We start from the raw sequence: 15,555 nt of genomic DNA, 5'->3' as shown, positions 1-15,555 counted from the left end.
CCCCACAGACAGATTACTAGTCCTGGGCCTCCACGACACGATCAGGGAACTCGTGGAGACCCATCGACAGGCCCAATACATAAGGCTTACACAAACCTCCACAGGCCGGTATATCCTGGACTCCCTCGGATGAGAATACCGGCCAACGACCCAACCCTCCTCCCCATTCCTCGATCCCTTCACCGAGAGCTGGTCATCAACCCATTGCCAAAAAATATGCACCCTTCCCACCTTGAGCAGCGCCGGAGAGCCCGTGCGAAGGCACTCCACCGAGTGTACGTCTCCGAGCCGGACGCCGTATGGATGGACGCCGCCTGCACGGGTGACGAAGCAACCGTAGCCGTGGTGGACTCCTCTTCATCCGCCCTCCTCACACTACCTCTCCCCCAGACACCGCCCCAGAGGCTGCAGAGGAAGCCGCCATCGCAATTGCCATCACCCGCACAGAAGTCCAGTACATTTCAAGATTCTAAAACTGGTATTCTAAATTTTGCGCGAGGCCGAGTCCACGCCCCTGCTTTTGGCATACTGGGCTCGCCCGATGGACCCCCACCCCGCCATGTAGAGCTTATATGGGTGCCTGCGTACTCCGGGAATCCCGGAAACGAGGCCGCCTACCCTTTAGCCCGAGGTTCTTTAAACCTGGCTCAGGTGGCCTCGGATCGGGGATTCGCGAGGGAGCGAATGCACTCGTTCAGCGAGATGACGCAGGCCTACAGAGCCTCGCACCAGCTCTACCCTCCGCCCCAGCCCTCCCTAGATAACAAACACGCAACACTGGCGCAAACTACAGACACACACACTCCCCTCACCCTTGACCCTAGCCCTTTTACCCTTTTATTGGTCCTCTCAGAAAAAAAAAACATAAATGAAAAAGAGAGGGAGCCCGGACCAGCAACGCTTTACCGGGCTTAAAGCCAATAAAAAAAAGAAAAGGAGCTAAAAGCTAAAAAAACTTAATTTAAAGAGAAAAGCAGGAAAATAGAAACAACAAACAAACAAAAACATAAAACCCCAAAGGCACAGAACAGACAGAAGCACAGACAATGTCACAGAGAATGTCAGCACAGATAAATTCACAGGCACAGTTGGTACAGAGACCACACACAGTCAGAAGCACAGATTAAGTCACAGAAAATGTCAGCACAGATAATGTCACAGGCACAGTTGGTCCAAACACAGTGTCAGACCACAGAGAGATGCATCCTTGTCCAGCAAAATAACACAGAGCACTTCTCTGTACAGAGCTTATGCAGGAAAAATGATAGTGACGAAGGTACTCATCGGGAATGTGTAGGAATTGTGCTATTGATGAGATGAACCATTTGAATCAGAACAGCACAAGCAGCAGGGTTATTCAAAAGAGAGGGGTAAGTAGAGAGTGTAATGTCAGATGAGCAGAGAGACTTTAAACAGGAAACTAAATGAGCAGTAAAGGAGCAATTCCGGAAGCAATGACTGACATCTTCGCACAAAACACCGCATGAGCAAATTGAAGAAGGAGATAATCAGCCAATTTTTTAAAGTAGAAAGGGAATCGACCATGCCCAGTGAGTAAAGTAATAAGAGGACTCCTAGCTAGACGGATGGAAGGAATAGTGAGCGTATCGGGGATCCAGTTAAATAATTATGTGCCGCCATTGTTTTCCTGACATTAAGTTCGCCATAAAAGAAGTGAAGAATGGTGTAAGCAGGAACGCACGCAACGGCGTGAAAGGGTAGAAGTGTGTAAATGAGCGTATTGCCCAGCACTACCAACAGCCTCGTCGGCTAACTCATTTCCAAAAATTCCCGAGTGATCCCGGATATGAAATAAAAAAAATGAGGCTAGAGAAGACAAACGATAGAGATCTTTCTTAATGTAAATAATTGTCGGGTTAAATGAAGTAACTCAAGACATGGCAGAAAGCAGAGATAGAGAATCAGTGTAGAAATGAACGTGCATAGAAGGAGGGTTATTAATAACCAACGCAACAGCAGAATGGAATGCTACAAGCTGAGCGGCATAGGCACTTGAAGGTGGTTCTAAGGATATGCGATGAACGTATAAAATACTTTGTGTGGAGCGGAGCCGCCACGGTGGATGAGTGGTTATGGCGCTCGGCTGCTGGCCCGAAAGACGCGGGTTCGATCCCGGCCGCGGCGGTCGAATTTCGATGGAGGCGAAATTCTAGAGGCTCGTGTGCTGTACGATGTCAGTGCACGTTAAAGAACCTCAGGTGATCGAAATTTCCGGAGCCCTTCACTACGGCGTCTCTCATAGCCTGAGTCGCTTTGGGACGTTAAACCCCCATAAAACAAACCCATAAACCAACTTTGTGTGGAGCTAAGAACAACAAAAGCAGCACCAGCACTGTGATGAGTGAATGACCCGTCTTTGTAAATATGCAATGCGCGTTGACAAAAAAGCCAAGGCTTCCTGATAACTAAGTTGAGCAAAAGAAACTTTATAGTTCAATGAGGGATGGTCAGACTAGATATTAAGTACAGGCTGAATTTCAAACGGGTTATAAAATGTCTTGCCGTAGACAACGGATTGCCGTCATGTAAAAAGCATAAACTCTGCACATAATTGGTCCAGATAAATAGACAATGAAAGAACATTGGCAAGGATATGAAGAGCAACAGTTCTCGTAGTACTGTAGGCACCAGTAAGAGCAAGAAGCGGAATGCGTTGCAACAATAAGACACGATCTCTAAGTCTGGAAGGCGGACAATGGAACCACCAAGCTGGCGCGACAAAGGTGAATGTAGGAAGAATAACCTGATGATACATTAGGCGCAAATGCGATGGAGAAACACGAAAATGGAAACGGAACCAATTAAGGAGCTTGGTCGTAGATGCAATAATTTTCTCTTGCAAATGATTAACATGAGGAATAAAGCTTAGCTGGGAGTCAAAAACAACTCCTAATAATTTAATATTGGGTTCACACTTGAGACTGTAATTGTGTAGGCGTATAGTTGGCTTACGTTTGCGCAACGCCGGGACTCCATTAAAAATAAAACATAAGAACACTTTTGAGGGTTAAAGTGAACACGATACTTGCCACACCAGTTTTGTATTAATGTTAAAACAGTTGAACCCAATGTTTACAACTCGACAACTCGCGGCTAGTCTTTCCAGGGACAAGGATAATAGTGTCGTCAGCATATGCCTGAATGCGAATAGATGAGGGGACAGGGAGATTTAAGAGTTCATAAATTAAAATGTTCCAAAGTAAAGGTGAAAGAGGCAAACCTTGCGGACTACCGACAGAATAAGACATAGAAATAGTACAAGAAGGGGATTGATAGGTCAAATATCGGTTATCTAGGAAAGAAACCAAAGAGGGAATATAAATTTCCTAGACAACGATGTTGTCTTAAAAAAAATTAAAACCTGAACAAAACTACGGCCATGCGTGAAACCGTACTGATTTTTGTGCAGTAGATTATTCTGCAACAGGAAATAGTACAGCCTACCATAGAACAAAAGTTCGAGCACTTTTCCGAAAGACGAATTAATGCAGTTAGGCCGGTAAGAATTGGGAAGGTGCGCTGGTCGATTCGGTTTGGGAATAAAAATAATCCTTCCAACTCTCCAAGTCTGAGGAAAGTAACCCAAATGCAAAGCAGAATTAAAAATAGAGAGGAAAAACAAGGGATGAGCATTAAACAAGGCGCGAACAACACGAGGAGAGATTAGATCAGGGCCAGGAGAAGACGTGACAGCGATCGAATTCATTACAGCTTCAATCTCCGCAACAGTGAAGGGTAAATCTTGAATTGAACTATTGTAAGGCTGTGCTATAATGTCACGAACGTGAGTATGGTAGGGAAGATCGTGGGAAAAAGTATCTGTAGCGATGTGAGTACGAAGTAGCAACTTTACAGTGTCAGGAAGCGTTTCAGTATATGTGCCATCAGAGTACTGAAGAGGAGGAATTACAGAAGGGCACCTCAGCATGCAAAAAGCATGTTTGTATGGCTTGCCAAACAGAATTTGCGCGTTGCAGTGCAGCAGATCTCTTTTAAATAATTATCATGGGTGTTTCGAATATTAGATCGATACGTTGCAAGAAGCCTATAATAAACTTAGCGGTGGAAAATTCTTAACTGAGGGTCTGAAATGCGCTGGAAACGGCGGCGAAGAGCGCGCACACGGGACCGCTCTATGCTCAAATCAGCCGTCCACCAAATGGAACCTTCGGGAAATTTCGGTTTTACCAAGCGGAAGTTTTTCTTATACAGTGTCATAAAAATGTCGTTAAATTTTGCTAGAACCTGATCAAGGGTGGACGCTGAATGGAACTGATGATTATAAAAATATTGAAACCAAAGCAAAGAAGTTAACTGGTAAATTAAACGACCCGAGCTGGCTCTGGTGAGCCACTTGAACGGAGACACAAGTTGGGAGGAGAACGAATATGTAATAAATCTGTGCTCGGAAAGTGATTTATCAGCACTGACTTGCCAAGAATAGCCCTGTGTTAGCAAATTTGGTGACGCGAAGCTAAGGTCAATCCAACTTGAAGCATACGGAGTTTCGTAGGTTGGTAAAGAGTCCGGATTATTAAGAACGACCAGGGCATTGGAGGCCGCAAAAGCTTCAACATGAGTTCCTCTAGTGTCAGTGATCTTTCCGCCCCATAAAACGTTTTTTGCATTAAAATCTCCGCAGATGATTATTTTATCGATGCGGGAAGTTTGTATACAAGTAGTAAGCAAAGCAAGAGCTGCTTCAATATCTGCACGAGGCGGAATGTATACTGCAATAAAAAGAAAACGCTCTGTTGGTGTGAAACATAAGATAGCAACAACTTCAGGGGGAATAAAAGTTGGAAAGATATCAAAAGTAGGATTATGGAGCAATATGACACACCTAGGGTCTTGAGGAGGGCAGATTTTGTGAAAAGTAGCGGGAAGTCCTACAAATTAATTATTGGTGGAGATGTATGGGTCGCTCAGAGCCGTTATTGTAATATTGTTGTCCTGAATAAATTTAACTATCAGGGAAGTAGCGCAATGGGTGTGATCTAAATTAACTTGGAGAAACAAAAAGTGATCGGGCAAGAGACGCGGGGTAACACGAGGACTAAGGCCCATAATGAGTGCGGGCGCGGATCCTATCCGCACGTTCACGCAGAAGTGAACAAGACACATGCCCCGCAGGATGACCGGACGGGCGACCAGCAGCCGCGCAAGGTGCACACTTGCTTCTGAGGTCCTGGACACTGACCGGGCAAGCCGCCAAAGCGTGCGAACCCGCACAGCAGGCGCAGCAAGCCTTCGAAGGATCATTTTGCAGCTTACATGCCTTCAAAGCGTGGCCATATTGAGCACAGTAAGTGCAGAGTGGGACATGCAAATCTTCGCGGACCTCGACAGAAGTCCATCCAATATTTACGCGACGTGCCGCACATAGACGAGCGAAGGCAGGGGGTCAACCTCGAGTATATGCACAAATTGTCCAGATTTTTGGGCAAAAGATAACCTAACCATGCAGGAGGATGGGTCCAGATGGAGATTGGGGTTCCGGCGTTTAAGTGTCATGACGAGGTCCTGCGGTCGCACGTCGGGGTCGACCCCGACAAGGCGAATGTGCGGGTTTCTCTTCTGGGGACACGGACATTGATCGAAGCACGAGTGGCCTCGATCCTGGTTATAGCGGCCTTGAGACGGTCCAGCTCCGCAGGGTCCCTGGAGGCAACCATGAGGGCACGACGAGAAGGTTGGAGGGTAACAGTTCCGATTCCCTCGACCTCGCGGTCGATGTTTGCCTTAATCAAAGCCGCCACCTCACTGCCGACGTCCGCCGAGGCCACGACAGACGTTAGTAAAAACTTATGCGGCAGATGATCCGGTCGGGAGCCTCCCCCAGGAGAACGCCCTGGAGGACCAGAGGACACATCCAAGGCTGCATTTGCGGCATCACCCTGTAGAAGAACAGCTGGAGCACCACGCAGAGCGTCAGCAAAAGTCCAAGGGACCAATGCCTCCTGCCTCACATGGCGAAGTTCCGCCTCAGACACAGTGACTTTGGCAGACACCTCTGTGAGCTGTGTTCTGAGGATTTGCAGTTCGCGCTCTCACGCGTCCAAAGAGGTCCGGAGCGTCCGTGAATAATTTGTCTCGGCAACCGCACAAGCAAAGAAATGTGCTGTTTGGCGGTATAAGTCACAGACGAGAGGCAGAAGAACACCCCGGGCTGCAGGACCTGTCTTGTTCTCCTTGTCCAAAATCGCAGTGACAATCTCCTCATGAACTTTCATGGCGTCGGCGTCCGTGCTCAACTCTAAGCGAGTGGCTTTCGGCGACTCCAGAACCACCGGCGGCTTCAGCGAGAGGGCACCCCCAGAGTGATAGGCAGGGTGTGGGTCTAAAGGCGTACCAGAAGGTAGAAGGTTGTCCGAGGACTGTTCCGAGACGACGGCTGGATTCACCCCGCACAAGGAGGAGCCCCCCGGCTGTGACTGGTCATCTGAAGGAGCCCGGTCGGCCATAATAAAACTGGCAGCTGGTAGGCTTAACCAGGCAGGCAGAGACCAAATCCCGGTAAAACTTCGAAAAATGGGGCACAGACTTCAAGGACGGGGGACACTCGGAGGGTCCCTGAGGTCTTACCAGGCCCCTCCGAGTAGCAGGATGTGCTAGAAGGCCCTAACACTGCAAAAAAGATGAAATTAGCAGGAGCAGCGAGATGAACCACCGCTTCTTCCTCAGCCTCGCAGTATCCCTCCTTCCCCACTCCTGCCTGCACCTTGTGCCCAGAATCCTTCGCCTCTTCCCTCTACATCCTCTCCCTCTGCCCGCGGACCCTCCCTCGCGCGGCCTATAGGACCTGAAGACCTGGGAGACCCTGCCCGATTTCCTCTCCAACAATAAAGTTTTTATTTCTTTTCGTTCTTACAACGAAGAGACCTTCCACAACACGGGAGACGGCACGGTTTTGAGTCGTCGCTGCGATAAGAGGCGAGGTTCCAAGAAGTTGGAAAATTTCGCTGCGACGCACCCCTCAATCGCTCAGTCGCTTGCATGTGAACCAGCCTTTATCGCCCGGCCACCGCGTGTGACTTGTCCGCCGAGGGCCGTGAGCGAGGAGCCACGCCACGTGAGCTCAACTAAAGCCCTTCTTCCCCCATTTTGTGAGCGTTCTCCCCTTTTGTGCTTTTCACCCCCGCCCACGTACGTGGGGAACATTCCTTGGTTGCGGCGGCTGCTTTGTGTCTGCTGCTTGGATTGCTCAGGAACAATAAACGCTCATCCGAGTAGAATGTTCGTGTTTCTCCCCTCTGGCCCGAACCCGCCGTGATGGCGACTTATCGCACCCCGGGTTGGGGGTCACAGCTCTGACTGCTAGGGCTGGCGCGCTGGCACGTGCTAAGGAGCGACTATCGCTTCTAGCCATTTGAGCGTTATTACAAGAATAACCCCTATACAGATTGTCAAACAAATTTAGTGACGGCTATGCAAACCAGGCCTCCTCACTGCTTTCGGGAAAGAAAATTTGTTATTTAAACAGTCTTACTTTTTGTCGCAGTTTTGCGTTTTTTCTCTTGTTTTTCAGTACATTTATTTACTCGAAGCGTTACAATAAATCGCTGTTGTTGCTTGTTAGCGCTTACGAATTTAGTGACGCTTGTTACGAATTTAGTGACGGCTATGCAAACCAGGCCTCCTCACTGCTTTCGGGAAAGAAAATTTGTTATTTAAAGTCTTACATTTTGTCGCAGTTTTGCGTTTTTTCTCTTGTTTTTCAGTACATTTATTTACTCGAAGCGTTACAATAAATCGCTGTTGTTGCTTGTTAGCGCTCCACCTATTGTCTTCTCTTTGTCTACGATTTAATCTTTTACGCTGCAGTGTCCGAGACTGAAGCCGACCAATAAGCACAACTTCTAGTCCAGCTGCTTTAGTGTATATCTATCGGTTCTTGTTTACTTGCTCGCCATCGCTTTCTCTCCGTCACTCTTCGTTATTCTGAAAGCTGTTCGGTAAATCCGTCTAAGAACTATACCTGCGGAAAAATCATCGACCCTGGAAGGGGCCAAGGATGCATTGTCCCTGATATTCCACCGGGAGCCCCCAGCTGACACCAAAGCATGCATTAGCCAGCTCGTTGTTCACCAGCCCGAAAGGGCATGGAAAACGCATGTCCGGGAGGGGAGTGCTTTATGAGGAAGCGTTAGGAAACGAGCTTCCGTGAAAGCAGCCAGCCCATTATAAAGACTCATCTCCATGTATGCATTCTATATGATTATGATTTTGACCAAAAAATGATGGGAGGAGACTGCAGCGCTGTTCAACACTCTATCATGTTGTAGCCGGTGGTAGTATTAGTAGTACGTGGCTTATGAAAATAATAAAACGGAAGGCACCTGCCGTCGATACTGAAGCACCTGAGCTGGGGCAGCGGAAATAAACGATAGCAAGCAGAATGGAGAAATGAAATGGAAGAGGTGGGGGTAGAGGAAGAGAGCATATATAGGGGTGAGAGGTAATACACACAAAAACTATTTGCACAATAATAAGTATGTACAGGTTGCACGCGTGATTAGTTCATGATGAAATAGGAGCCAGTGGGAAGAAATATAAATCGGAGGAGGAGGATCCGACCTGGCAGAAAGAATTTCAAGCCGTGAAGCAAAGGTTTTAGAAGAGGGGTGCTGAAAGGACGACTTAAAACTGGAAGAAAAGTCCGGGGAACCTGAAAGAGCTCCAGGCCATGAAGAAAAAGGTCACCGAGTGACCGCCTCCCCGCCGCACTGTGGGGAGGCGGTCAGTTGCGACTTTTTTTCGTTGACTGCCTCCCAGACAGGCAAATCTGTCAAAATGTTTAGTTTGTAAGCCCAGGAAGATGTACTGTTAAATTAAACCTGTAACCTGGTTTGTCCAGCGGAATGGCTTTGCTGCTGCATTACCACAGAGGCCCATTCACATTTGTTGAAGTTTCATTCAATGAGATGAATGAAATGAACATGGCAAGGAACTCATGCCTGAGAAGGTGAACATAGAATAGCAAAAGTAGTAAAAGGAGAGTACTTAACTTGATGTCCATATAGCAATGACTGTATAACGAATCTACTCGCACCACTACGAAGTAGTGTATTACAGTGCTGAGCACATAGCTTGAAACTGTGAAGCACTCTACGTGATGCAGCTTTGGTGCGTAAAAATTGAATCCTACTTCTAATTAATATTGCTCAGGAATCCTTTCAAATACCTATACCATAAATATTCTTAAACTTTGAGCTGCTTAGCCTGCAGTGCCCAGGCAGCACTGCAATCTGCCTGTTTCACATGGCCGCTCTGCACATTCGCATCTCACCTCCTTGAGCTTCACAGGTTGAAAACAAACCTCCAGTTTCTGCTGTGCTAGTGCAGTTCACGTTATCGACAGGCACAAGCAACGCACGGTGGTTCTTTTCACTTCACAGGTGCAGTTGGCACCTTGTAGAATTTGGTCACGCCCATGTCACCAATGTGCGTTTGTTTTCAAACAATTTTTCTGGGTGGCAGACGAGTTTTCACGCCTTCCCTGTAAGATAATGCCTCCTGTGAAAAAAATATATATATTGTTTAAATGTGCGTCTAAAAACTGCTGCTGTCAGCTGCTTTGGCAGTGACAAATGCAACACCACATTAGGAATGATTATGAAAGTGTACGTTTGGCTGATAACATCCCTTGCCTAGGTGCTCCCAACGTACCCCACTTAGCTGACACACATGTGGCTTCGACAGGGCACACATGCTTATGCCTATAAAAGCAGGCAGGTGGCATAGAAAAGCACCATGGTTGCAACTATAAAATGCATGCTCTCTTGCTAGGCTGCGTTGCAGCACCGCAATCGACGCAGCAGACTTCATCACAGGTTGCCTATAAGGAATTGAAATATAATGTAACTTCTTAGCTCTTAAGTGAACTCTGAACACACCCCTTAGCAGACCCTACACTACCTGCAACTCACATCTGGAGATGTCAGTCCTCCTGTTATGGCATTTGTCACCAGCTGTTCATGATGTTATGAGCCAAACGTTTTTTATTTTGAGCTCGCATTGCTCAAATATTGCACTGTTTTGTGCGTTTACTATAACTTGTGCTTGTACTGAAAGATGGGATAGCTACAGCTTTTTAGATGACAGCTTGTATGAGTACCCCCTATGCCCTTTAACAAGAAAAGCTTTTGCTATCAGTACATTTTATAGTTTCGTTACGAAATGTCAATAACTTTCTCGAGGAATGAGCACTTCAAGAGAATCCAGTGCGTGTTAACTTGCTTGAAGTAAGGCTGGTACACTAACGATATGTGAGTGTCATCGCCGGAACGCCGCGACAGCTTTCATAAACCTCAAACCGCAGTTCATGACCAACTTGGGTGCACTCGTCCGGTGACAACGCTGCGGCAATAACCCAACCAGCGAAAAGGTAAGCTATCAGAAAACCGAAAACAGCGTGTGGAAATCTAAAGTATTAAATTTCCTACAAACTGGGGAAGCGTCTCTTACAACGTTAAAAACTTAAATATACGGTGTCTCTTCAACAATGGGTGCCAACTAAGTGTGACAGTCATAACTTGCACGTCAGAAATAAGATGTTGAAGCACTAGTTGTGGCAATCGTTTGGTCGCGGATGGGATGGAAACGAAAGAATGCAAGCACTCGCCTTAAATGAATTAATTAAGAGCTTGAGATGTTCGGCTCCCATACAGGAGCTTTGTTCACAATGATACAGCGACACGGCACAAGCGTGCGGAATGGCGCCGTTGCTTGCTACTGTGAATGTGCTAAAAAAAATTATAAGTCAGTTTTCTTTTCGTAGCTTTGGCTTCAAAAGGGAGCAGGTGATCGCCCTCCACGGTGCATACGAACACGGCTCTTAAAGGCCTGCTGCCTCTCAGTGCTTTCCTGTCGACAATTTTGTTCATTACATCCTTCATAGCAACTCCAATTCACAGGGAATCAATTTTAGGCAACCGCAACTACACAAAGGCAGTGTACTGCTTTAAAAGTATGCACCTGTGGAAGAAACAGTGGTAATTTCTTGTGACCGACATTGCCAGAAAAAAAAAGAAGCTTATTCCTTCAGTTTCATGCGTTTCACGGCAACCTTATCGTGTCGCAGTTGTTTGGTACGGATGTTTTACACTTGCAGTCCATTCTCATCTCAAACAAAAACCCGTCTCTTTGTTCCCATCGCAATTACAAAAATGTGAAGTGAATGGCAATAATTTTACATTTACATTTTCATTCCTTACAAGGAATGAGCAAAATGCCTGCATAACCTACTAATGTGGTTTTGAGAACTGGCATGGGGTCACTCGATCATAAGGTGCCATACATATCTGGTACTAGACAAAAAAGCAATATTATGATTGTTAATATTCTGCCCCATGAAACTTGAAATTTTCTTCAGCAGCCGTTCGGAACAATAAGATATATTGCCTCCTCTATTACCACTTGCTTGACCAACATACGCTGCTGATAGACTAGCAGTTGCTGTGCCTGGTATAACGCTAGCATGCTCTAAATAAAATGCAGTGCTCCTTGTGAACACGCCGCAAAAAAAAAAAGCGATTTGATACATATCTCTACGGCAATTTAGCTCAAGCCTATAATGTTGACCAACTGACCTTTAAGTAGTTTATTACCTCTGATAGTGATTTACTGCTGCTTATCTATCCGCTAAATTTCTCACGAAGGTATTCCCTGTTCACATGTACTCTTTAGCAGCAGCACTATCCCTGCCTCGTCCGCCATTCCATACTGCCGCTGCACCTCCTGTAGAAGGTGCAACGACCGAATACTGAACTTTGACATCACAATCATTGATCACTTGTTGAAGCTGAAAATGAAATAGTGTGAAAGCAGAAATAGGATTGTAAATTATTCAGCAGTTGTACGCAATACCACATGGCGATTCATGTATATTATTGTCTTATGTATTATTACAAAGAAGAAAACATGCAACCAGGATTTGGTGTCTATAGTCATTGAACTTGTGCACAGGCGTAATTGATGGCTCATTGCCCTAAAGCATAGATGTAAGCCAGCGACTTGCTGTACATGAGGCGCAGTTACGTGCTACTTGATGGGAGGGCTACTCTCCAATTGCGCAAGGCATGTTTGCTTTTCTTGTGACTTGTCGTGTTAGCTTTCATGTCTTGTGCATATTACATATGCAGTTTTCTCAAGGGGGAGGGGGGGGGGGGATGAGCCAACAACTTATCTTTTTGGGAGACCAGCTGGGTGGTGCTTAAAGGGACCCTGAAATGATTTCAATGGTCATATTCTAGTGCAGCAGATCTGCAGAGGTGGTCTTTGTGGGTATTCGACTCAAATTTGAAAACTCTGCGTGGACCCTACAATTTAGAAATTATTTTAAAAAATCACTACTCGCTGTAGCTTGCAAACCGATTAGGGTCCACAGTCACTTTGCAGCTGGGACGTTGTCCTCCACACTGCAGCACAGCGAGTAACTGCGCTTGGCCTTCTTTGATGGCCTGCCTGGGGGGTCACGTTTTGAACCTTTGTTTAGGCCAGGTCGTCTCCTTGAGATGCTTGTTGGCTGCACACTTATCTTGCCTCGGCACCTTGAAACCCTGCAGACTGCAGCTGACATGTTTATCATTGCCGTGACAAAACTTTGCTTGCTTGGAAGGCTTTTCAGTTTTTTTGCCGGTCTGGCTGTATGCTTCATGCATGTCGGGTCATTTCCAACTTCAGCCTTCAGGTGTTGAAAGGCTTCTATGAGGGCTTCGAAAGGGTCCTCCGCCAGTTCCTAAAGCAAACACACACACAAAAAAAATTATTTGCTTAAATGCTGCTGTTGGCCTACCGATGGGCTGCTTGTCTCAATCTGTTCTATGCGAAGAGAAAACTGAGCTCTATGAACCTGATGCTTGTCAAAGGTACAGCACGGCAGGCTTCCTTAAACTTCCTCCCATTGAAAATCAGCCAAGTTCTTTGATGCATATGTGGCTAAAATGTAAGAAGGAAAAGTGAGGAGAAGCACCATGTATCCCAGACGTATTGTGAAAAAAGTGGCAGAACTAACATATTATTCATAAGCCTACTTTACGCTTCAGAATCATGGTTGCTAAGAGGCAGCATGCCAGTCGGCATGTGCAGGCTGTCGCTGCTGTGGGCAACAGAGAGCCATGATTCAGCAAAACGAGCTCTTGGGCGTGTTGGTTACTTGTCTTAGGCACAGTAGCAGCGCAAAAAAACACACAAAAGAACTAGACAAGCAGCGTCTGTGCGTGTCTCTCCGTGTCTAGTTCTTCTTTTGTGTGTGTTTTTTCGCGCTGCTACTGTGACTAAGAGAGGAATGAGAGGAGGATGAGGCGTCATGCATATGGGGGGAGCGCATTGTCTGATCGTGGGGCGGCTCCTCTGCTCTCCTCTATATTTAAATTTACTTCCTCCATGGTCTAAAATATACATGAACCGTTGTTGGGTCTTCTTGCTTTTGGGGGAAAATTGCATAATTAAGCATTTCTGCAGAATTCTTGTTAGGAATGACAATTTCGTTTTTTGTTATTACAGACACCAATCAGAGTGTGAGAGTAATAAAAATGAGACTGGTTTGTTTTGAATTCTCATAAAAGTCAGCATATTTATACACAGTTTTGTTGATGCCTTGATATGCCTAACCTCTCCATCTATATAAACAAGTGAACGCCTCGAGCTTGGCGGCTCCAGTAACAGTGCATTCACATTCTTTCAGAGCAAAAGCCACGATACTGTCATATTTTGAAAGGAGCATTAATGGTAGTGACGAAGTTTCTAGTTTTGAATAACGCTCAGCATCCAATCATGGGTTTTTATCTTTTCTGGTACCAGGCTGTCCAGGAATGAATGAGTGACAGTCCGATGCCAGACTAATATATGGCTTTGCCCGGCTTGCATGCATGGCCACGGCAGCAGGTGCAGGATTGTGCACCATGGCACTGGGAGGCATTGTCTTACCAGCACCTTCCTTCAAGTGAAGGGAATACCAAGTATTATCTGATGCTGAACTGCAACCAGCACATGCTGCTTTACTGAAGGTACATTTGGAGTATGTCTCAGAAATAAGCATGTATTTATTTTATGTGCGTTATGGTTTCTGCAAAATGTTGCATATTTTTCTTTATGAATTCGCAGCATTTTAAATTCTCCACCACAGAAAATAATGGGCCTTAGTCATCATAGGGTGCCTATTGTCACTGACTATGGTTTATAATGACTATGGTTTATAATGACTGCAGCCAACATAGAGTTGCTGTAATTCATCTTGCTAATAATGTATAGCACCGTAACTTACCTGGTTCATTAGTTGAGCAGTGGAAGTTTCCCTACTTTGTGGAGGACTGTACTGGGTCGTTGGAGCTGTTGAAGTGGAGGGAGTGTCCCAACAGTCTAGAGCATCGGTGGGAGCCTTGCTGCACGCAGCATTCTGCAGCACTTGCGTCTCGTGGAGGCCTTCAAAGAAATCAATGCCAGGACAGTTGTCTCCGAGCGCAAGCTTTCCAAGGTTGTAGCGAGCTTCTGTAGTCAGCAGAGGTGCATTTGGGAAGATCCCACCAAACACTTTATGCACGAGTGCCTGGTGTTTACAAAATGCGCCCTGCTGACCAGAGCGGCAGGTGCACAGGCCGATGTCAGAGTACACAGTGTAAAGCTTGCTGTCTGGACTGCTGCCACTTGGGACGACATAATGCCCATCTCCGTTGCACTTAATGTTTTCGGTGTCTTTTGGCAGCTTCTTTAAAAGCCTCTCATAGAGGAGCATGTGCCCAGTCACACGTGAGTGTGCATGGTCTAGTATTCTGTGGAAAAAATATTTCTCCCACACAACAGAGAGGAATTCAGCTAGGGCCACAACATTAAACGCTTTTGTCCTGTGCAAGATTATGTCTTTTAGGACCCTAATCGAGGCCTCTGAATAATTATTTGTGTTGTGGCCTCGTGTATTCGCTGACAGTCGGAAGAGAAGCACCCATTCTTCTTCTCTCTCCAGTAGAGTGTCGACGTGGGTGATGAAGCCCTTGTTCTGTTGGGAGTAAAGGTCTTGCTTGGCGGCCTCCAGTGTGTCTTTGCTATCAGCTTACATGATCTGCAAGGTTTCCAGCAAAAAAAAAGAATAGCTCCAAGCAGAAGCATTTAAACACTAGTGCATTATATAAAAAAACTAAATATTTCAATTCGGAACCACGTTATATGAAGTACATTCCAAACATTTACATGTAGTCTGAGAGCTTAAACTTGAATTAGTCAGTGTCCAAAATTTTTAGCACTGGTGCTGCCATCTCAAGAGCATCTGCTGTATTGAAGTGCAGCAGCAGGTGGAAATACTAGTATAGCTTCAACGGCATTGTAAAAATCCCCACTTAAGTATGAGCTAGAACAAAGTTGCTACAACGATTTATACATATGCTGAGTTTGTCAATTCGGTCTACAGATCTCTGGAAGAATGAGCAGGTGCGTTAATTTTGGGTGCACATTGGGAAAACTTTCATGAGGGCCTTGGCAATGATTAAGCAAGCATTCACGCAGGTTTGCAAGGCCTGTATGAAATGCTGCTACCAAAAT

General features: G+C 46.0%; 1 protein-coding gene and 1 pseudogene across 1 annotated transcript in view; both read right to left on the bottom strand.

Moving 5' to 3' along the window:
* The window catches only part of LOC144113654 (kinesin-like protein KIF20A), a 78,699-nt gene extending 72,214 nt beyond the window's left edge, over positions 1-6,485 (bottom strand). Inside the window, exons 1-2 of the mRNA XM_077646867.1 lie at positions 6,168-6,485; positions 5,613-5,918 (exon numbers count right to left, since the gene is read on the bottom strand). Of these exons, the coding sequence (XP_077502993.1) occupies positions 5,613-5,918; positions 6,168-6,485 (624 nt within the window). The remainder of the gene's footprint in view (positions 1-5,612; positions 5,919-6,167) is intronic.
* A 5,207-nt stretch (positions 6,486-11,692) lies between these two features.
* LOC144116376 (uncharacterized) lies at positions 11,693-15,076 on the bottom strand (annotated as a pseudogene).
* Positions 15,077-15,555: the final 479 nt, after the last annotated feature.

The sequence above is a fragment of the Amblyomma americanum genome, chromosome 1, assembly GCF_052857255.1.
Source record: "Amblyomma americanum isolate KBUSLIRL-KWMA chromosome 1, ASM5285725v1, whole genome shotgun sequence".
In the NCBI taxonomy this organism is placed as follows: Eukaryota; Metazoa; Arthropoda; class Arachnida; order Ixodida; family Ixodidae; genus Amblyomma; species Amblyomma americanum.
This window is presented reverse-complemented; position numbering and strand designations above follow the sequence as displayed.